We start from the raw sequence: 23345 nt of genomic DNA, 5'->3' as shown, positions 1-23345 counted from the left end.
TCTCACCTTCCACCCAGAGGTCCCTCCTCCACTTTTCTGTTATTGTTACTTTGCTCACCCTATCTGGCAGGTAAGTCAGGTTGGGAATCAGTGTTGGTTTTTTTCCCTCAAACTGCCTCTTACTTCTCAGCTTTCTCTGCAACCCATCATAGTGTATTGTGAGGCAGGCAGTCCAGAGTTTTCGTCCCAGCTCGGCTCCTCCAGCTTTCTGGACGGCTTTGGACAAGTCAATAAAAGTTTTTGAATATTTTGCCTCTCATATAATAGGAATGGCAACCACTTATTTAAAGTTTACTACAGGCTAAGTACTGTTCTCAGGGTCTTCTATACATCTCACAAACCTTATGAGGTAGGTTCTGTGTAATTTTCCCATTTCAGAGAAAAAGGCAAATGATGTTCATAGTTTAATGTATTCATGATCAACAAGCGGCTAGTGGCAAGGGCTGCGCTCGAAGCAGCTCTGTAATTCTAACTTCAGGATTCGTTTTTTTCATCACTCTATAGGGCGCACTTCCCTCAAGCCGACAGCAATTACCACATGTCTCTTCACCGATGCACTCAAGCTTTAGGGCCAAGCTTTCGGGCACCGGGCTTTACGCCCAGCTCCCAGCAACCGCCAGGCTTTCCCTCGCCGCTGCACCGCCCGCCTGGCGGGAGGTTCTGTCCCCTTCCCTGATTGGCTGTCGGGAGCAAGGTGGGACCCGGGGATTGGCTGCGCTGCGGCCCCGGGCTGACAAGGCGGAGCTGACGTGGCGGGGCGGATGTGTAGACCCTGCTGGGCCAGTTACCGAACAGACCCGAGGTGGGAGGTGGTGGTCGATTTAGGAGTGCAAGTCTCCGCCATGCCGCTGGAGCTGGAGCTGTGTCCCGGGCGCTGGGTGGGTGGGCAGCACCCGTGCTTCATCATTGCCGAGATCGGCCAAAACCACCAAGGCGACCTGGACGTGGCCAAGCGCATGATCCGCATGGCCAAGGTGAGCGGAGAGCTGGAGAGAAGGATGCGACGCGGGGGCGGGGCTGGCCCGGGAAAGGGGCAAGGTCTCGCGGAGTCGAGACCACCATTCTGTGGGACCAATTCGTCAGGTCCATTTTAAATTTTTTCCAATCTTCATACCTCTGCCACCCTCCTGACTTGTCTGCATTACTGCCTCCTAACCCGACCTTTCTTGTCCCCTTCTGGTTGCAGAATAATCTAAAACAGATTTTATCAGGTCGTACCCGTACCTGACATTTGAGTGGCTCCCCACTGCCGTGGATAGTGTTGAAACCTTTTAACATAGCCTTCAAGATCTTGATGACCTATCTCCTTCCCACCTGTTGTTTTTCATCCCTGTCATCCTGCAGCGACACTGAATTACTTCCAGGAAGTTTTTGGAAGTTGCTGTGGTCTCTCCCACCTGCCATTCCTTGTGTTTGGAATATGAAATGATTAAAATGCCAGGACATGCCAGGACTCTGGGTTCAAATCCTGACTGTCGCCACTTACTGGCAGTGTGAGCCTCAGTGTCCTCATTTGAAAACCAGGTATAATGATAGTACTTCAGAATTGTGAGGATCAAATGAAGATAACTCATATAAAGCTCTTATCACAGTAATTGTAACATAGGACTCAACAATTGTTCTTAGTGATACGATGTTTATGAACATTTACGCTCTCTCTTGGTAGTTGCTACTCCTGTACAGGTCTACTTGGATGCTTTCTCCGACTCTTCTCCCAAACACTGGGCCCCTGGAATTGTTCCCATCAGACTGCTTTGTCATTGTCTAAGCTGCTTTCTCTTTCTGTTAAGACTGTAAGACCCCTGAATGGAGGGACTATCTTGGTTTCGTGGTGACCCCAGTCCCAGCATAAGGTCTGAGCTGTGGTTTTTAGTGATAGCTCACTCCATCTTTTTTTCTTTTTTTTCCCTTTAAAGCTGTTCATTCGATTTCATTAGGTTTTATCTTACTCTTCTTTCAGGACTAACTGCTTTTATGGAAGCCTACTGAATCTTAAAAATACTTTTAAAGAGTACCAATTGCTAATATTTTTGAGTGCTTATTCTTATTAGCTACTGGGCTAAGTGCTTTAAATGCATCAAGTTATTTGATTCTCACGACCAACACTGGATACTGTTGGTTTCATTTTAAAGGTTCAGAGAAGATAAAGTGACTTGCCCAAAGGCACACAGCTAGTAAATAATGGACTTCAGAGCTTTGCTCCTAGCTGCAGGGTTCCAGCTTTTCTACATAACATTGTTTTCTGGGGGGAAATTACTGCTCTTAATTTAGGGAACAACCTCTTTTTTAGAGGTGTGACTTCTGAATGCTCATGTTATAAAAATACCTAGAAGTATTGAAGAGGGCTGAGGAGAGAGGAGAATGGAGAGGCAGAGGCTGTTACAGTGGAAAAAGCACTATACTGCAGTCAAGATACCTAGGCCCTAGTTTCACTTGCTTTACAGTACATATGTGTTTTTTGTTTTTAAATTTAAAGCAGTGGAAGCTTTAGCAATCCTTTTACTTTAGGACTTTTTTTTCGGTCTTTATTGTCAAATGAAGTCACCTTTGCTAGTTTACCTAGGGTGTGTTCTGTGCAAGCTGGCTTGCTCATACAAGGAATCCATTTGCAATATTAAAAGTTGAGTCAATTCAATTTTTAAGTTTATTATAGAAAAATATAATTATGTAATAATATATAAAATATCCTGTCTTATAATTAGAGATTTGATCATTGAATATACTTTTAAACTCCAAATATTGATGCAAAGGGATAATCACACCTTGGCTCATTGTGGAGTTCTGATTCTCATTTTTTGCCAGTAGAGAACCAATGAAATCTTGAACAAAGAAACCATGAACATTACAGTAAAACAGGGACAGTCACTGTGCTTCCTGAACAGAGAGTTCACCAACAGTAAACAGATAAAGAAATCACTCATTTTTAGGAAAGAAGCTGAGAAAGGAAGCGGAGGCACCTGCTCCCCTCCCCATTCAGCTGCTGTCATGTGGAATGTAGAACTTAATCGGCTCTTGTCTTTAGTAGTTCTATCTTTTATCTTCCTGTAAAGGCGACGTTTGCCCAGATGAAGACAAAGTTTTTAACTTATTGAGGGTAAGGCTACTTCTTGAGTTTATTAACCTTAAAAATAAAACTTATTTTACCAGCAAAAATGGCTGTATTTGGCAATAGCAGAGAGTTGCAGTTCAGAACACACAAACTACTGCAAATCCACAGGCAAGCCTAGAGAACAAAGGCGAGAACCACTCTTTTATAGAGGAAAGGGGAGGGTTGGGCGGGGCTATAACAAACAAAAAGTCCTTTGGAGTAAACTGGGAGTTTGAAGTGTAGTGGCTTTTCATTGGCTGAGTTGTGAAAGTCTCATTGACTGGGTGGGCTGTTGTTGGGGAAGGAGGAAATCATCCTCTTACTAGGGTAATAAAGTAGCAGAGACTTGCAAGGTAAGGCTCTTCCTGTTGGGGTCTGCAATTGAGAGAAGTGGTAGGGCTTGAGAGCTCCCTCTCCTGACTTCTCCAGTCCATCTTAGGTTTCTATTGATTAATTTTCACAAGTTAGAGATGAGAGGCAAATGTGTTGCGGGACAGCTGTGTCTGGGGAGGTGCACTAGGTGAAGCACTAGGAGAAACTTCAACGTGGACAGGGAAGGGTTCTTGACTCTGTATGAGAAAGAATTCTGGAGCAGGTTGGATGAGTGTGGGTAAGGAAGGAATTCATTACAGCAAGAGAGCAAAGAAGAGCAGAGGGAAGAAAGGGAAGCTCACTGAACTCCTGCTCGGCATAGGGCAAATCCCTTGCCAACTCCTGAAACCAGGGTCATCTGGCGTCCACTGTCCACTTGAATCTGCATGGTGTGGGAACTATACCTCCATGACTCCAGGATTTGGGGGACTTGCAGAACACTGGATGAAGTGAGATTATGTTCTGAGAACTTCCCAAAGGCAAAGAAAGGAGACTTTCAGGCAGGCTACTAACGAGCATGATTGTACAGCAACAGTCCTGTCGGGTCACCCAGTCTATGGTAACTTGCGAGCCCAAATCAGAGCTCTCAGTAGCCCCTCCCTACTTATGTGGAGTAGAACAGAGTGAAGACCTGTGCCTAAGTCTGGAAAATAGAATGAAATAGCAAAATGATAAAGACACTACCACTGGAAGCGCACAGAGACAAAACACACTAAGTTGAGCAGTGAGAAGGCTTTATTTAAAAAGTATACACTAGAAGAAAAGGGAGTGTGGGCAACCTGAGGAGGTGTGCTTAAAAGTTTGGGGTTTGGGGTTTTACAGGGCCTTTTGGGTAGGGGTCAGCATAAGGCATGATGTATACAGGTGATTCATAATTCCTTTGAGGTTTTGTCCTAAGAGTATGGTTATTTAGGTGACTGTGTTGACCCGGATCTGGGCTTTCTTTATCCACATAGGTTCATTTACACTTTGGAGGTCTCTCTCTTATCCTGGCTACAAAGTTACTTAATTGATTAAGGGGCTGGAAAAAGAGGAAGGAAAATTTATAGATTAAGTTAAAGAATAAGCTGGGCCTTTTTTGCAGGCTAAGTAGATTTTACAATGGCATGACCCTGATCCCATTCCCTGCCCTACCTCAAAGAGAGCAAGTATGGACATTGTGAAGACCTTATCAATTGCTTGCTGGAGGCTTGGGTGTAGCAGGGATCCAGGTTGCAGTCTTGGGCCAGGAGACAAATGTCCTGCAGCCCTTAGGAAAGTGATTTGTCCTGCTCTGCATTGAACAGACTCACTGTTTAACTTTTGTCTGGTCACTCTGAGCCTCAGGATCTTCCTCTAGACAATGAGAACCCTGTTGTCCAGATCATTCGCAGTTCTAATGGTCTTTGAACTTCTTTCCAGCGTCAAATCCTGATTGTGCCGTCTTGTGATTTTTCCAGGAGAGGGAGCAGTACTTTTAGCACAGACATTTCTGCAGCTGAGGTTTTTAACATCATGAATTCCTCTGTGTCTACAGAAATGTCAGTGAGCTGAGACTTTAGAGGTTTTTCCTCAATCTTTTCTACTGAGTGGTTTTTAAAAATAATTTTGAGAGATTGAAGGGTGACTGGCAATGGAATTACAGGTTTTATAGTCAGACAATCCAGCTTTATATTACAGCTTCCATTCAGGGAGGCTGGGCCATATCTAAGCTTTGTTTTTTGCTGCAGAATGTCTTGTTCAAAAAGATGCCATGCAGAAAAGCACAGGTACAAAACAGCCAAAAGCAGAGTTGTTCTTTTGTTTCCCAGCCTTATAAGGGGCCTCTCAGAACAGATACGTCTGGAGCTAGCCAAGAGCGGCTGTTTGTATAGATGGAGAAACTGAGTTCAGAGACAGGAAATGACTTATCCTGGAGATCTGTCAGATTCTCACTTTTTCTCCTCCATTCTGATCTAGTGCTCATTTTACTATCTTCTGTTGAATTATACAATTTAAAATCTTCCTTTACTTTTTAATTATTATTTTTATTAAAGTACAAAATGAAGCAAAAAATAGCCTTTTTTGTTTTGCATTTTAAGGGGGAAAAGCAGGAGGAAGCCCATCCCCAATCCTTTGAGGTTTTCTTGCTTCTGCTGTTCCTCTTCTTCTGGGGTTCTTAATACTTCTGTCAGTTGATGTTGTTTTTACAGATAATGATGGCATAGCATTTCTCTTGTCTCCAAGAATCTGTGACCAGTCGTTCACTGGAGCACTAATGTGTGTTGCAGGAGTGTGGAGCTGATTGTGCCAAGTTCCAGAAGAGTGAGCTGAAGTACAAGTTTAATCAGAGAGCCCTAGAGAGGCCGTATACTTCGAAACACTCCTGGGGGAAGACTTATGGGGAGCACAAACAGCACCTAGAATTCAGCCATGCCCAGTACAAGGAGCTGCAGAGATATGCCGAGGAAGCCGGCATCTTCTTCACTGCCTCTGGCATGGATGAGGTAAGCCCTCCCCTACTCTGTCATTTGTCACTTTAGCAGACCCAGGGGACAGCAGGCAGCCTGGTGCCTTTTGGCTTAGAGCCAGCTCTAGGCCTTGCTCACTTGAGACTTTTTTTGTGCTTTCTGGACCTAGAGTTGCCCACAGCATTAGTTATACCATTGCCCGACTAAACTGGAGGTCAGGGGGTGCAAAGGCTCAGTGAGAGTTTGTGAGAAGAGAACCATGGTTTTCAAACAAGTTGTCTCTGGTAGTGGAGAGCAGCCGCACTGGAATCCCAGAGTCCCTCAGGCTTGTGGGAGACCTCCTCTGGGCCAGTTCTCCCCCGGTGGACAGTGGCCTGGACTGGGTGTCAGGAAACCTTGGTTCTGACAGGATTCCACTCCTTGCTTAGTGGCCTTGGCTGACATAGGTGGAGGTGGCACTAGCATCATCTAGAAGACAGAGGCACGTAGGATGGCCATGCTGACATCCTAGAAGAATCCAGCTGGTGTCAGTTCTCAGGTCCTGTCAGCTCTGTGACCTGCCTCCCCAAGATTACTTCATATGCTGTTTTCTAATATAAATAATTTTAATTGTAAAAATAATACAGTATTACAGAAAGTTTAGAAAACAGGAAAAAAGAGAAAAATGATCCATAATCCTTATATGGCAGCTTTTTTCATGTATTTTCCTCCTGAACTCATTTTATGTGCATATTTTAATACCTGGTTGTTGTATTTGTTAATATTTAGTTCAGTGTATGTTTCTCATAGTTAACATTATATCACCTATGTCTTGTTTTTTATTCCTCCAACTTTATTTGGATAATTTAATAGACATTTAACTCCCCACATCTTGTGTTTAAAGTTTCTACTAACCATGTAATATTTATTTGGGGGATTTGTGATGTACCTAACCATTTCTCTACTTTTAGACATTCAGGTTGCTTTCAGTTTTTTGTGTTTATAAATAATGCTGAGATGCACATCTTTTTTCTGTGTTTTGAGTTGTTTTGTCAGGATGGCTTTGCAGAAATGGATGATTAGATGAAACCTAAGAACATTTTTATGGCTTTCAAAACACCTGGGATTCTTTTAGTTAATCAGACTTTTTGAAGTGTCCCTGGTTCATTCTCTAGGCCTCTAACCCTTTGTGCCACAGTTCCAACCCTAAAATACACCTGTAAATTAAGTCAAAAGAAACATAAGTCTAACCTAGGCCATTGGTAGTTTAAAAAAGCAGGGGAGGCAGAGAACCCAAGCGTCTGGGAAACTTGACAAGTCTAGCCTTTAGTCCTGGAGCCCAGATTCACTTCTTAATCCGTAGCACTCATAAGCACGACATTCTTCAGACCTAGTTGTGCATTTAATCATAATTTCCTACTTAAAGGAGTAGACATTAAAGTTTACAAAGCATCTTCAAAGCATCTTTACAGTAATATACTTTATTCCTGCTACGCTTCATTTTGTAGTTGAAGAAATAGAGGCTAAGAAGGGCTGGGAAGTTTGTACAGTGTTGCACAGCTAGGAAATGGGTCTTCAAGGCAGATCTAAGCCTGGCGCAGCCTTCAGCTTCAGCTTTCAGCTGCTTGGGCATCAGTCCAGGTGTGTGTGGCTTCCCAGAACTCAGCAAAGACTTTGAGCTTCCTCCTGCTCTTCACCACCCTCGATATTGGTGGCTGGAGAGTCTCTGGGGCCAAGACCTGCCCCAGAGACATGGGGCCAGATTTTTTAGGAAAACCTACCGAAAGAAGTTGCTGGGCATTTTTCTGATCCCAGCTTAATTTTCCAAATTGGCCGAACCGTTTTACATTCCCACCATTGGTGTATTAGGATTCCAGATTCTCCACATCCTCACTAACACTTGTGATTGTCTGACTTCTGGTTGTAGACATCCTAGTAAATGTGAAGTGGTGTCTTTGTGGTTTTGATTTGTTGAGCATCTTTTTATATGCTTATTGGCCATTTGTGTATCTTCTTCAGAGTAATGTCTGTTCAGATACTTTGCCAATTTTTAATTGGGTTATTTGCCTTTATTCTAGATACAAGTCCCTAATCAGATATATCTTCTGGGTTTCTTTTCACTTTTTGATGGTATCCTTTGAAGCACAAATGTCTTCAATTTTGATGATATCTAATTTATCTATTTTTTCTTTTGTGCTTGTCTACTCTTGTGATTTAAAGATTTCTGTTTTAAGCCATGCTGTGATATCATGACATAGCTATCAGTATGGCTAAAATAAAAAGCAATGATAACACCAAATTGTGGAAAGGGTGCAGAGAAGATCACTCATACACTGCTGGTGGGAATGTACAATGGTACAGTCACTCTAGAAAATAATATGGCAGTTTTTTTTTAATTAAGGTATCATTGATATACAATCTTATGAAGGTTTCACATGAGCAACATGAGCAACGTTGTGGTTTCAACATTCACCCGTATTATCCAGTCCCCCCAACCCATTGCAATCACTGTCCATAGTGTAGTAAGATGCTGTAGAGTTACTACTTGTCTTCTCCATGCTATACTACCTTCCCCATTACCTATCTATGTATGTGCTAATCATAATGCCCCTCAATCCCCTTCTCCTTCCCTCCCTCCCCACTTTCCCTCTGAACCCTTCCCCTTTCGTAACTGTTAGGCCCTTCTTGGAGTGAGTCTGCTGCTGTTTCTTTCCTTCAGTTTTGCTTTATTGTTATATTCCACAAATGAGTGAAATCATTTGGTACTTGTCTTTCACTGCCTGGCTTACTTCACTGAGGATGGAGCCCTCCAGCTCCATCTATGTTGTTGCAAATGATAGGATTTGTTTTCTTATGGCTGAATAATATTCCATTGTGTATATGTACCACATCTTTATCCATTTATGTACTGATGGACAGATAGCTTCCATATCTTGGCTATTGTAAATAGTTCTGTGACAAACATAGGGTGCATATGTCTTTTTGAATCTGGGATCTTGTTTTCTTGGGGCACATTCCTAGGAGTGGAATTCCCAAGTCAAATGGTATTTCTATTTTTATTTTTTTGAGGAACCTCCATATTGCTTTCTACAGTGGTTGAACTAATTTACATTTCCACCGACAGTGTAGGAGGGTTCCTTTTCTCTGCATTCTCGCCAGCATTTGTTGTTTCTTGTCTTTTGGATGGTGGCCATCGTAACTGGTGTGAGGTGTTATCTCATTGTGGTTTTAATTTGCATTTTGCTGACAATTAGTGATGTAGAGTGTCTTTTCATGTGCCTGTCGACCATCTGAATTTCTTCTTTGGAGAAGTGTCTGTTCAGATCCTCCACCTATTGTTTAATTGGGTTATTTATTTTTTGGGTGTTGAGGCATGTGAGCTCTTTATATATTTTGGGTGTTAACCCTTTATCAGATAAGTCATTTATGAATATAATTCTCCCATACTGTAGGATGCCTTTTTGTTCTGCTGATGGTGTCCTTTGCTATACAGAAGCTTTTTAGCTTAATGTAGTACCATGTGTTCATTTTTGCTTGTGTTTCCCTCACCCAAGGAGATACATTCAGGAAAAAGTTGCTCATGTTTATATTCAAAATATTTTTGCCTATGTTTTCTTCTAATAGTTTTATGGTTTCATGAGTTGCATTCCGATCTTGGATCCATTTTAAGTTTACTTTAGTGTATGGGGTTAGACAGTAATCCAGTTTCATTCTCTTACATGTAGCTGTCCAGTTTTGCCAATACCACTTGTTGAAGAGACTGTCATTTCCCCATTCTATATCCATGGCTCCTTTATCGTATATTAATTGACCATATATGTGTGGGTCTATATATGGGCTCTCTATTGTGTTCCACTGATCTATGGGTCTGTTCTTACGGCAGTTTGTTTTTTTAAAAGCAGCTTTATTAGGGAACCTTTAGACACTGTTGGTGGGAATGTAAATTAGTTAAGCTGTTGTGGAAAGCAATATGGAGGTTACACACACACACACACCGAATCAGTATTTTATACACCTAAGATTAATACAATGTTATATGTCAATTATATCTCAATAAAAAGAAAAATAGACACTTACTGTATACCTCAAAAAAAAAGCTAGATGTGCCCATAAGTTATCATTTGGTAATTTATCCCCTCCCAAAATGAAAACCTCCATTCACACAAAATCCTGTACATGAGTGTCTGTAACAACTTTCTTCATAGTAGCCCCCAAACTAGAACAGCCCAAATCTTCCTTAGCAGGTGAACAGTTAAACAAATTGTAGTACACCCACACCATAGACTATAAAAAGGGACAAACTACTGATAATATGCATCAGCTTGGATGGATCTCAAGGATATTATGCTGAGTAAAAAAGCCAGTCTCAGAAGGTTGCCTAGTGCATGGTTCTGTTTGCATAACGATCTTGAAATGACAAAATTAGACAGGGAACAGATTAGTGGTTGTCAGGGAGGGGAAGGGAGGCAGGTGGATGGGCTATAATGGGTAAAGCGAGGGGCCTTGTAGTGATGGCATGGTTCCCTGTGGTGACTCTGGTGGTAGTTGCATGAGTCTGTGCACATTGGAAAACTGCATAGCATTAAATATACACGTACACACATGAGTACATGTAAAAATGGTGTTTGAGTAAGATCAGGAGACTCTCTTGTCAATGTGGCCCTCCCAGTTGTGATTTTGTACTCTAGTTTTACAAGATGTCACCACCGGGGGAACTGGGTGACGGTTACATAGGCTCTCTGTATTATTTCTCATGGTTTCATGGGAAGTTATAATTCTCTCAAAAAGTTAAAAAAAAAATCCCTCCGTTTTAGTTTTAATTCAGTAAATATGGATGGAACCTACATAAACAACAGCTCTGTACTGTCCTTAGTAGAGTGCAAACACCAGGGCATCTGGGGTCCCTTGCTGGCTGGAGCACACCCAGCCTGTGTGGTCCCATGGTTAAATGCATGGACTCTGGGGTCACACTTTGAGTTTGAATATGGTTCTGCCTATCATTCCTCTGACTCCACATGCTGAGTCCATGTGGAGGTTATGTAAGCTCTTTGTGCTTGTTTCTTCAGCTGTAAAGTGGGGTTAGTACCTGAACCCACCCTTGAAGGTCATTGTGAGGATGAAATGCGATCATTCATATAAAGCAGAGCACACAGCCGGTGCTCAGTCAGCACTGGCTGCAGTTCAGGAAAGCAGCCTGGACTGAGGACTTGGGTTCTTGCCCTGACTCGGTTCTCAGTCCATCTCAGCGTGAGCTTGGTGAGTTCCTTTCCTGCTCTAGGCCTTCACTTTCTTGTGTGTGTGAACAAGCTGCCATCCAAAAGCTCTTCTGGCTGTAATGTCCTGAGTCAGGGTCAAGCCAGAGAAGAGATCACTAAGGGAACTTACCCCGGGAATGAGGACTTTCCTTCTCAGTCATGTTTCCAGCACCTGAGCTTCTGAAGGAGAGCAGGCAGCTCCTTGCGTCTGCAAGGCTGCTTAGGAAGTCACTTTTTTAGTTTGTTTGCTCTCAGGCGGCTTTGAGGTGGGCAGCAGGAGCAGTTGGGTGATGGGGAAGAGCCCAGGTGTTGGTAGTCGGGTGTCCGTAACTAACTAAAAAGCCTGTACCCTTTTAGTTCTGTCGCCTCCACTCCCCAGGAAGCCCTTCCCTTCAGTGTGTAGAACAGGCTCTGTGCAGCCGCGCACTCTGAGTTCGCCTGGTGCTGGAGCTTACTGTGTGGGCTTCGGCTCGTCGTGTAATCTCTTGGAGCTGCAGGTGTCCTGTCTGTAAAAATGGATAGTAAAGATGCCCATCCAATGGGGCTGCAGTGAGGACTCAGTGAGCTAAGTCTGTGTGGTGAGAGGGCCATGCAAGATCACCCACCAAGTGACAGCTGTGCTGTTACTTAGAGCACTTTGGAGTTTTTCTGCTTCAAACTCTTTGGGGTTTTCCACTCTCTGGGCAGGGAGGCAGCCCTGTCCTAGGGATGCCGTTTGTTCCCAGTAGACTCCTGACACACCTGGGCATAGGCATTGAGGAGAAATGCATTCTTAACAGCCTTCACAAGAGTTAATTTTCTCGGTAGGCCAGTCCCTTTGGTGAACCAGCGTGTCCTGTTTTCCTGGGTGCTGGAGGTGGGTTGGTCCCCTTGTTCCGTGTTTGCCTGGCAAATGGCTCTGAGTGTTTACCCACCCTCACTTCCTGATGGGTTTATTGAGTGCCTGTTTTCTCCACTGTGTGCTGACCTAGGGCATTCTTTGTGTACTGAGGGAAGGTTAAGGGATGGTGGAATTTTATTAAGGCCAAGAAAAATTCAGGGGCACCTGGTCAGAAGCTGTACAGAGGCACATGGAACTGGGCTGAATTCAGCAGAGGACCTTTGGTCCAAATGGAAAGTTCTAGTGAGAAAGCAAATGGAGGCCTGGAATGTAGAGGTGGCCCTTGAAGGATGTGCCGCCTTCCCACAAATGACCCACCCTAATGGAGCTGCCCTCCCCTCCCAGCACCTGCTTCTGGGCATCCTCCTCCCCCTCTCCTCCGTTCCTTTGCCAGCCCTGCCCAAGTCGCGGTACACTGTGACAGGGCCACCAGGCTCTATGGCTCCATACTTCCTCCCCATCATCCCCTCACCCCTCACCCTGGGCAGCTCTCCAGCACCCCATTCTCCCCAACTCATCGCTGCAGGCTTCCTTTTCCTTTACAGGATCCAGAAATGGGAGAGGAAGAGACTTTAGAAAAATCCTAGCTCCTCTCCTCACTTCTGTTACCCCTTAGATCAGCAGGCCATGGTGTAGAAAGGGGGCTTCTCAGGACATGGTAGGGGAAAGGGGGTTCAGTGGACACGCATTGTCTACCTTTACTCATTAATCAATTTAGAAACAATAAAGCCCCAACTCTGAGTTGAGTAAGTTAGGAAATCCTGGGGTACAGAAAGCTAGACAAGTGTATTTATTGGGACCTTCTAAGAGGGAGCTCTAGCAGTGCAGTGTCTCACCCAAACTGGTTTGCTGGTGGGGCCTTTTTCTGTGCCTTTAACCCAGTAGGATGCCCAGGGAAGACCATACTCATCCCAGTTCCTTTCAGAAAGACTCAGAAGGCCTTTGTGCTGTGGGGTGGGAGGGAGATGTTGTGAGCTGCCTGGCCGCATGGTAGCCCTAGATGGAAGGAGGACCGGCAGCAGGCTGGGCAGGGCTAGAGGAAGCCATGGAGAGAAGGGGGCTGCTGATGCTGACCCCGCCTGCGGGTCCTGGGCACACAATTCCACCTCAGGATGGAAGGCTGGGATCTTCCAGGTTACTGTAGTTGGCACCCTTTGCAGAGATAACTCCAAATGGCAGCTTTCTCTAAATGGCCCACAGGGTGGTGCTGGTTCTCCAGGCGGGCTGGAAAATGAGGCCCGCCTTTCCCTTTGGAACAGGACTTTGCCCCTTTTCTTCTCACTTGAAAATTGTAGAATGACATGTGGATTTTACAACCTGCATAGGTAAGCTTTTGCAATTTGGCCTCTCCTTGCGCGTGCTCACTCTGTACCTCTCCTGAGTGGGCTCCTCCATCGGTTTGTGCCCTGAGGGACTTTTTCATAATGAGCCACTCTCACAAATTGAATATTATATAGAAGAGAACTTAGCCTAGGGCTTCCCTCCTGAAACAGAGAACACTCTCTTCATCTGCCACATAGAGCAAGAGGGGTGGGGAAAGTAGACTTCGTTCCAAAAACATTAAAACAAATGCTTTTCAATTCTGTCTTAGGGCTGGTTAACAGTGAGAGACACAGGAGTGAGATAGAAAAATATGGAAGGGAGAAGAGAGATGAGGGAGAAATAAAGCAGAGGAAGACAGCAAGAGCCGCAGTGAAGGTGGCTTGGCATACTTGGAGGTGAGTGGCACTTGGCCACCCTGGACAGTGTCTCTTGGACTTAGGGGGCTGAGAACCGCCCTTGACCTGTTCACCAGCTGGTCAACTGCTCTGTGTGGCTCTCCTCTTATGGTAGCGGAAGATCACATATAAGGGGCTACTCTCTGGGTGCAGCCACAGGGATTGGGGTAGCTCTTCACCTGCTGGGAAGACAGAAGATGCGCAGACAGCAGCGGGTTGACTGAAAGAGCCAGCTGGCATACATGGCCTTTTCATACTACCCCTTAGCACCCCTGTGCCCTCTAGATTTTCAGACACGGCAGCCTAGCTCCTTACTACTTAGGGTGTGACTCACAGTGAAATGGCAGCGGTATTCCTCAGGACCTTATTAGAAGTGCAGACTCTCGGGCCCCACCCTAACTCAACAGAATCACAATTTGCATTTCATTTTAGCAAGATCTCTGGGAGATTCCTATACCCATGTTAAGGTGTGAGAAGCACTGATCTAGTTCATTAAGTCTTCCAAACTTACTTTGGAAGCTCAGGCAACATTTTAGGATGGATAAACTTAGGTACTTGGAGACATTCTGAGGCATTGATTCTCTCCACTTCTGATTTTCAACTTCAAGTTTAAACATAGTAATAAAAGGTAGGTCTGGGAGTTTTTGTTTGACAGTAAGCTGAAGATTTTAAATCTTAAAACTTGTGGTCCACTGATCTTCAGCAAGCATTTGCTGACACTTAACCAATTTCCTGATCCTGAGTCTTATTAATGAATCCCAGTTAAGGATGGTGAAGACCCCTAGATAGAGATCTTAAACAGTGATATTGTGTCAAAAAAAGGGAATGAAGTTTATTTTTCTGTGGGTGGCATGGTTGGTTTGAGGTCTGAAAGGGCTTGGGGTTGATGGACCCTGCCAGCTGTGGATCATTGCGTCAGGGCTAGGCCATAAAATGCTCCACTTTTTCTACTTTCGGCAAGCATTAAAATGGCCTCCTTTCTCGGCTGTTTGGTTCTGAGTAAAGGGTAAGGTCTTTGAGAGACATTCACTTTCTCACTGTCTGGTTTTCTGGGTCAAGATTAGGTCATGACCCTTTCGAGTTTGTTCACTGGGCCTCTGGAGGAGGAAGGTCTGGCCAGGGGTCTGATTCTTTTTCAGATTCTTGTAGCCAGTACAGCCAGCACTGCTTTGCTGGACAAATGGATGGGTGAATATGAATGAAAGAATGTTTGGATTTGAGTGAGATTTGAGTGAGATAACTTTGCTCTGCTTTCAAGTTGTTGAGAATCCCTCTCTGACTGCTAAGAGGAGGGGTGTTTCTGTTTGTATGGGGCTCCTTGCCTGTCTTGAGGACAGGGATTTTGAATAATGGTGAAAAAGAGCTCCTTTGATTTTTGTAGATGGCAGTTGAGTTTCTGCATGAACTGAAAGTTCCATTTTTCAAAATTGGATCTGGGGACACTAACAATTTTCCTTATCTTGAGAAGACAGCCAAAAAAGGTAAGCGTCCTAAATTTTGGAGTCCAACCCTTCATATTTTTACATTTTCATAGTGACTTTAGGAACCCATTTTCAATCAGCATATACTTCCACTTGTATATATGTTGACTTGAAAGAAATTATGAATAAGACAGTTCTTATAAGATTTTTTTTCCCCCTTGAGTCTCTCTGGTCTTATATAAATTGTTTTTAATTTATAAGAAATTATTTATATGAAGTTGAGGATATGTAAAACTTAGAGGAAGCTCTGACTTTTGAGTAAATATTCTATTGGTAGTTTACAGTATTGAACTTCTGCACCTTACAGTTTGTAAAGTGGTTTTAGAACATGAGCCGTCTCATATGACCCTCATAACAACCCTGGGACTGAAGCGGGTCATATGATTCTGATGCTGCTTTATATCTATTTTATAGACGAGGCATCTGAGACCACGCAGCTAGGAAGTGGCCGCACTGGGCTTCGCATTTGCCTCTGCTCTTGAATCTGAGGCAGTGCCCACCCTACCACACTGTGCCACCTCTTCATCTGATGAGATGCTCATTTTTCTCTGAGGAGTGTAAAATTTCTCTGCCTCCTTAAGTTCAGTTCTGTTTGCTAAGTAATGCTATGAGGGGATGAGGGGGGGCCTTCATTTCCCATGGTCCAGGGCAGGAACCCACCAAGCTGCCCTCTGCTTCCCCACAGTGGATGGCACAGTGCTTGAGAGATGTTTGTGGCGTTCAGCTGAATGATGAGACCAGTAGTTGGGGTGTGCTTGAGGGAGTCAGAACCCCAAAAAAGAAAGTGATGTGTTGGTTTCGGTCTTTCAGGCCGCCCCATGGTCATCTCAAGCGGGATGCAGTCCATGGACACCATGAAGCAGGTCTATCAGATTGTGAAGCCCCTCAACCCCAACTTCTGCTTCCTGCAGTGCACCAGCGCATACCCTCTCCTACCTGAGGATGTCAACCTGCGCGTCATCTCGGTGAGTGGGCTATTGTCTGATGGGTCACAGCAGAATGGCTTTTCTTGAGCTATTGATTGTGGGGAAGGTGTAAGCCTTTTCTGTAACCAAAATTCTAACCAACCTTGACATGCTTCATAATCCAAACATCCTTTGCCAATCTCACTGCTATAGAATCAAATTAGATCAACTTTGCAGTTAAGGAAGCAGATATATTCTAAGAGGGTGATAATGTATTACATTCTCTTAAAACCAGTCTTAATTTCTATTATAAAATTTAAGGTGGAGCCCTCATAATTGTCTATATATGTTTATATGGCCATTAGTGGTCCCTCTTCTGTGAATTGCTGGCTCATATCCTTTCCTTAGTATGTTGATGTGTGTGGTAAAATATACATATGATTTATCATTTCAACCATCTTTAGGTGTACAGTTCAGTGGCATTAATTAAATACTTTTGCACTGTTCATCTCCAGAACTTTTCCATTATTCCAAATTAAAACTCTGTATGTTAAACACTAAGTGCCCATTTTCCCCTACCCAGCCCCTGATAAACACCATTCTACTTCTGTCTATGAACTTGACTTCTTGAGGTGCTTCCTAGAGGTGGGCTGAATAACATTCCATTGTTTGGATATACTGCATGTTGTTCATTCATCCATCCATCAATGGGCACCTGGATTGTTTCCACCTTTTGGCTATTGTGAATGTTGATAGAACATTGGTGTACAATTATCTGTTTTCTTCATATCGAGTTTTAGGAGACTTGAAACTTTTGGTTTTTCCTGCTGTTATTTACCAGCTCTGTTATTTTCTACCTGTAATTCTGAGCCTCTTTCAGGCTCAAACTGGTTACAGTGGCAGCCTGAAGGGAGCTTTCTCTCTCTCAGGATTTCGTCTATTCTAACTCAGTCACTTTACAGATAGTGAAATCCAGTCCCTTTGGGAAAAGGACTTGCTTGCCAGCAACCTCACAGCAGCTTGCTGGCAAGCTGGGTGTAGAATCCTTTGTCTCTTCTTGTCTCAGGCCATCTCCGTCAGTTTGAGAAATATGTAATATGTAATTATTATACAAAAACATTGTGGTAATATTTGGAATTCTAAATACATATACGTATACATGATGCTGATATTGCAATTATCTAATCTTCCTTTTATGTTTTCCTTTCAGTACAGTAGTTGACATTCTGTTCTTTTTCCGTGATAGTATAAGCTTAAAGTCTTCCATGATTCACTTAAAAAAAATTTAACCTTTTTTGAAAACTGATACTGCTATCTTTTAACCTTAAAATTTTCTGTCCCTCCCAGTTGGTAGTCTTTTCTCCATTTCTAGCTCATCTCTAAATCATGTTATTTTAAAAATTTAAACATTAAAAAAAAAAATTCAAACAGCTCTGAAATATATCACCTAGAAAATGAACATCCTCTATAATCCCACCTGACAGAAATTACCATAATCCATGGTTTACCATATGTGACTCCAGATATTATCCTTGATGTCTTTCTCTGTGTAGCATGGTCTTCCACCCCTTTCATCCCCACTCAAAATGTGCTCATGTCCTCTCTTGATACCAGGGCACAGTGAGACTTAAATTGCCAGCGCACCCCGTCTCGGGCCCAGCCCACCCATAACCCAGCAGTCTGCGTTCCCCTGTCCATCATGCACCCTTCAGCCTGGTTTTCAAGGCCTTTGTCACTCAGCTGTTCTGGCTTTTTATTAAACCCTATCTGGGTCTGTTCACTGTACTTAAGTTGCCGGGAAGTTGCCGGGTCACCCTCACTGACAAGAGTCACCCAACTCAGAATGTCTTCTGTTGCGTTCAGTGAATTATACATAACAGATGAATTAATAATTTAGCATTTCCACCAAAGGATTATATTATGGTATTTGTGCATAGAATACACTTGCTTTCTGCAGCTCAGGCGAATTAAATATGACAGGTGCTTTTTGAATGAGTTGAGACCGTCAATGGTTCTGCTGTTACTCCTGGTAGTTTGCACTGTGAAACACTCTTGAAAGACATTCTTGGTAACAAACGCCATTATTCTGTGATCATTTTCAGTGATCTGTGCTGACTGTGCTGAGTGCTTCTCAGCTTTAGCAGCAGCCTGATGGGTACTGTTACTGTTCTCGGTGAGGAGGGGCCGAGAGCCTCTGTATCTTGCCTGTAGTTGTGCAGATGGTGAAAAGCCCGACTGGGACTCCAGGCCAGACCTACCAACCCTGGAATGTATGTGGAAAGCACCACGATGGTTCACCTTTTTTTCTTCCCCCTTTTTCTATTTTAAAGGAATATCAGAAACTCTTTCCTGACATTCCCATAGGGTATTCTGGGCATGAAACAGGCATAGCGATATCTGTGGCCGCAGTGGCTCTGGGGGCCAAGGTGTTGGAACGTCACATAACGTTGGACAAGACCTGGAAGGGGAATGACCACGCAGCCTCGCTGGAGCCTGGGGAACTGGCGGAGCTGGTGCGGTCTGTACGCCTCGTGGAGAGGGCCATGGGCTCCCCGGTTAAGCGGCTGCTGCCCTGTGAGATAGCCTGCAACGAAAAGGTGGGTTCTGCCTGACCCTGCCAGGCTCTGCTGTGCTGAAGGGGCTGCAGTGGTCTTACCTGGCAGGCAGGGTCAGGACCAGCCCCACCTGAGTCCCAGCCAGGGGGATGGTGAGGAATGTTGCTCTAGCCCTCTGAGTCTGTCTGGGATCACATTTGCAGGGACAAACATGTTACTTAAGAGAACTTCACCAGTTTCTCTAGCCACCTAGGATCATGTGATAGTTTCCCACTGAATTTCTGAAGCTTGCGGCCCCAGTGATTGAGACTTGTGGAGATGAAAGGGTGGGTCGGGAGGGCCTCCTGAGGCACTTTGGTAGGTCAAGTCTGGGATCCCTTGGAGCAGGTAGGCCATGAGAGACATTCAGGTGGAGGGGTTGGGAGAAGGGCCTACGATACCCTGAGGCATCCTTGAGTGGGAGAGGCCCTGCGTGGATGGGGACAGTGGGTTGTCACAGGGGGTTGGTGGGTAGACGGGGGCGGAAGGTTGCCTTGGGAGGTTGGTGGGGGATGAAGCAAATACTCCCTTAGGAGCAGTTTGAGCTGTGCATCACTGACCTTCAGAGGGGATGCAGAGGCCAAGAAACACTGCCAGGCACACAGACTACCTGGGCTTCTCGGAAGTCGTGGCCTAGACCTGGCTTGGCCTCTGAGTCACAGAGCCAGGTGTCCAGGGGCTGCCAGGAGTGCAGACACTCCTAATCTGCTCTGGGCTCTCTGATCAAGGCAAAGCGCAAACACCAGACAGGTGCGGGCAATGTCATCTTTTATTCTAGTGAGGCCTGCTTATTTCCCTCAAGTTAAAGCTGGATATATGCTGGAAAATTTGAATGATAGTGAAAAGAAACAAACTACCTTATAGAGGAAAAGGGGAGAAAATTGTACCAGAAACTGGAATGAGAGCTGATGCTTAATTTGGTTCTGAGCCTTGTGGTTCCCTGAGCAAACAGTGAAACATAACAGGATGCATAATCTGATAATTATGCACGGACAGGCCTCTCATCCTGGCACTAAATTCCAGAATTGATTCCTTGGCCCTTACATGAGGGATGTAGAGTAATATAAAACAGACTGTTTGCTTAATGGCATTTATGGACAAAATGTAGAAACGCTAGTCACGAGCTTCTGGTTTCCTTCATTCCCCTCCCCTGCCCGTTCTGTCTGCTTCTTCCTAGGAGGCCCCCTTTCCAGTCCTCACAACAGCAGCTGTACTCACCGTCTTGTCAGCCCTTCATATTCCTGTTTTACTGAGCAAGGTGGCCATAAAATTTGTGTCCCTTAAGAGCAGTGGGCCAGGAGTCGGAATCCTAGGTTCTCATTCCAGTTCCTTGAAACATGTGCCAAGTTTCCTGTCCTCTCTGGACCTCAATTTCTCCATATGTAAAACTAGATACTGAACTAGATGATGACAGAAGTAAACATAATTTTTATGTGTCAGGAGCATTTTATGTTCCAGGGAGATTGCATATATTATTATTGCTAACCCTTACAGTCATCGGACAAGACATTATCTCCTATCCTGCAGAGAAATTCAGCCATGGCTTGTGCCCAGCTGACTGGGATTTGGACCTGGCCGTGTGTGTGGCTACATAACCTGAGCCCTTTCCTATGTACTTTATCGGGAAGGCCCCTTCCCTAGTCTCTAAGTTCACCTGAGTCCCATGTGAGATACTGTTCTAGGTACCAATGGGGAGAACAGAGCCCCCATTCTCAAGGTACCTTGTGCAGTCTGATCAGGGACCTTGGGTATACAATGTGAAACAGTTACTTGTGTGAGGCTGGCACTGAGTCTTAATTTCTTCCACAGCTGGGCAAGTCTGTGGTGGCCAAAGTGAAAATTCTGGAAGGCACCATTCTAACACTGGACATGCTCACTGTGAAGGTGAGTGAGCCCAAAGGCTACCCTCCTGAAGACATCTTCAGTCTGGTGGGCAAGAAGGTCCTGCTTACTATTGAAGAAGATGACACTATCATGGAGGAATCAATAGAAAATCATGGCAAAAAAATCAAGTCTTGAAATAAAGTGCTGTTTTCTGGATTCTGAATCGCCTTGCTGGTACTGTGGGGTACATCTGGGTGAGGTGGGGCAGACATGTTGGTCTGCCTCCCTGGCTTTCACCCCCTCCGCGTCCCCAGACAGCAGACATTTCTGAGTCAGGCCCTGTGTCAAGCCTGTTGGAGGAATACAGAGAGCAAATACAGCATTCTCGGCCTCAGGTTGCCCAGCCCAGAAGGGGAAGTGGGCTCACAAGCACATTGCCCTCCAGTTGCAGTGTGGGTGCACAGAGGGGCAGGAGCTGGCTATGTGGGTCCTATCCTGCCTGCCTGCAAAGCTTACCCAAATGACTCCAGATCTCCCTTTCAGACCTGCCACTGTCTCTCCTTGTCCATTGCCCTTATCCCTTGGCCTCCTTGAGGCTCTGGGTCCAGTTTGCTATAGAGCGATCACTCAGTATTAGAGAAGGGGTTGGTTGGGAGTCTGGCGGGCAGAGAAGTGCTGAAGGCACACACATCTCTGTGAGCAAAAAGGGAAAACGACAGTCATTTCTTTCAATACTCTGGAGGCCTCCTATGTGCCAGGCCCTTCTGTAGGTACTGAGGACACAGTAGTGGACAGTCCAAATCCCTTCCTCTGGTGCTGTCACTCATGGGGGACAGATGCCCAATAAACCATAAGCTGAGTGAGTCATTCACACAGTATATTAGAAGGTGGTGTGTGCATCGGGGAAACGAGAGCCATGTAAAGGAGATGGGGAATATGGGGCTTGGGATGTTTGCAGCTTGTGATGATTTTTAAAAATGGTGGTATTGTTGAAATCAGCCTGTCCATAATCCATAATGAAATTTCAAACCCAGCTAACAAAAAGATTTTGTTTTACTTCCCTGCACAGCAGCATGAACCTTTCTTTCATGGAGAGTCCATATCACCTCTTCTTTGTTCTTTTGAACCAATCGTAATGATTCTCTTCGAATGTATTTTCAAATTCTTAATCTTTGTTCATATTTATTTGACCTTGTTCCCTATAACTCCATCTGTTTCAAAGTATGTATTTGAGTCTTTTCAAATGTATATGATTAGCCTTGTGGGAAGTTTCTTTACTTGTTAGTATAGGGCCTCCCTTTTCCTGTGGATCCCAAAACAGTTTCTGAAAAGGCACTTGGGTTTCTATGTGTGGGTGGGATAGGGTTAGAATCAGGAGTTGTATTAATGTGTAAAAGAGAACCCATAAAATTGATGTGCTAAGAACTCAAGTGTGATACCATCAATTCTGGCTGTATTTATTCCCTTTCCTTTCTCTCTATAAGCCAGTCTTGAGTGGATCATCAGAATTTCTGATTCTATAGCCTTTTTTCCCACAATGGCAGAAAAGGTGACATTTAAGCAAATAGCTGAGACTTCGGACAAGAGGAGACATAGTGTGGAGGAGGTGGAGGGATGTGTTTTGGGGCCTGGAAACGGTGAGGGAGAGCAGGGCCTGGCCAGGGCTCTGGCTGGCAGTGTGCAGTGGGTGGTTTCCCGCTGGGAGCCAGAGCTGCCTCCAGGGCCCGGCAGACTGGACTGTTGGAAGGGCCCAGGCTGCTCTGGAAACCTCAGCTGGATTTCCCTCAGAGGGCAGGAATCAGGCTCAGAACTGAGAGGTCACAGGTATTAGCCCTACCTTGCATGCTGACGACTGTGCAGTGTGTTGGAGAAAGTTGGTAAGGAGAGTCATCATGTGAAGCACGCTTTCCATCAGAGCACAGAGAAAAGGAGAGCCTGTGTAGAGGTGTGGGTGAACCACGAGCCAATAGCAGCTGGCCACCTTGTGCTGGGCCTGGCTGCCTGGAGGGTGGAAGGACTGATACCTGGACATACCTCTAGCTCATTCAGGTTGGGAAACTCTGGTCTAGATGACATCCTTGAGCACCTGCCATTTGAGGATGCAGTGCTGGGCTCATAGGACAGGAGCCATGGGGGTGGGGGGAGTGGACGGGAGAGGGCGCATGGCCAGAGAAGGCTTTCTGGAAGAGGTAGCACTTGGAGGTTGAGAAGTGACTGAGGGGAGGAATCGTGGGATTTGGGGCACAGGCTTGGGAAGTGCCAGAGCATCCAAGGACTAGTAGGTGATGGTTTGGTAGGGAGTGACCACATGGGGAGAAAGGGCTTTCAAAGGTAGGAAGGAAGGCAAATTTGGACTTTGTTCTGTGGCAGTGGGGGGGCCATGGAAGGATTCTGAGCAGGAGATGGTGGGCTCAAACCTGGGCCCCTGCTCATGCTTCCTGTGCCCTCTATGCAGCTGGCTGCTTGGGCAGGCTGTCCCTTCCTCATATCATGGACTCCTGTCCACTAGGTGTGGGCTGTTGGGCCACCTCTGTGTGCCCTGTGCTAAGCTGTGCCTCAGCCAGGTGATACCACTGTCCCCTGCTCCCTGACAATGTGGAATTGCAGAAACAGAAGAGATGATGCAATAGCAGGGGAGGATCCTGGAAATCCTTAAAAGTAAGTGACCACAGATGGTTTCAGTATTGCTAAAGAACAATCACAAAGATGCCAAAAGCTGCATGATGCTATCTGGGAATAGGAACAGCAGGGAGGCAGAGTTTGTTTCCATATAAGCAAGAACTTAGTTATCTTCAACTGTAGTGAACTCCCCATCACTGT

At 45.0% G+C, this 23345-nt stretch overlaps 1 protein-coding gene across 1 annotated transcript; it reads left to right on the top strand.

Moving 5' to 3' along the window:
* Positions 1-743: 743 nt before the first annotated feature.
* NANS (N-acetylneuraminate synthase) lies at positions 744-20741 on the top strand. Its single transcript, XM_017644137.3, has 6 exons — positions 744-974; positions 5710-5925; positions 15103-15202; positions 16013-16167; positions 18438-18704; positions 20511-20741. Exons 1-6 carry the CDS (start codon positions 762-764, stop codon positions 20718-20720), a joined length of 1161 nt encoding a protein of 386 aa, XP_017499626.2. The 5' UTR covers positions 744-761; the 3' UTR covers positions 20721-20741.
* The last annotated feature ends 2604 nt before the right edge of the window (positions 20742-23345 follow it).

The sequence above is a fragment of the Manis javanica genome, chromosome 2 (genome assembly GCF_040802235.1).
Source record: "Manis javanica isolate MJ-LG chromosome 2, MJ_LKY, whole genome shotgun sequence".
Lineage (NCBI taxonomy): Eukaryota > Metazoa > Chordata > Mammalia > Pholidota > Manidae > Manis > Manis javanica.
The sequence above is the reverse complement of the archived record's forward strand: the minus strand, read 5'-3'. Positions and strand labels throughout refer to the sequence as shown.

Excerpts from the sequence above, each read along its gene's own strand:
- NANS (XM_017644137.3), top strand. The coding sequence starts at position 762 with ATGTGTAGACCCTGCTGGGCCAGTTACCGAACAGACCCGAGGTGGGAG. Across the intron at positions 15,203-16,012 it reads TGAGAAGACAGCCAAAAAAG|GCCGCCCCATGGTCATCTCA; the intron begins GTAAGCGTCCTA and ends TCGGTCTTTCAG. Across the intron at positions 16,168-18,437 it reads TCAACCTGCGCGTCATCTCG|GAATATCAGAAACTCTTTCC; the intron begins GTGAGTGGGCTA and ends TCTATTTTAAAG.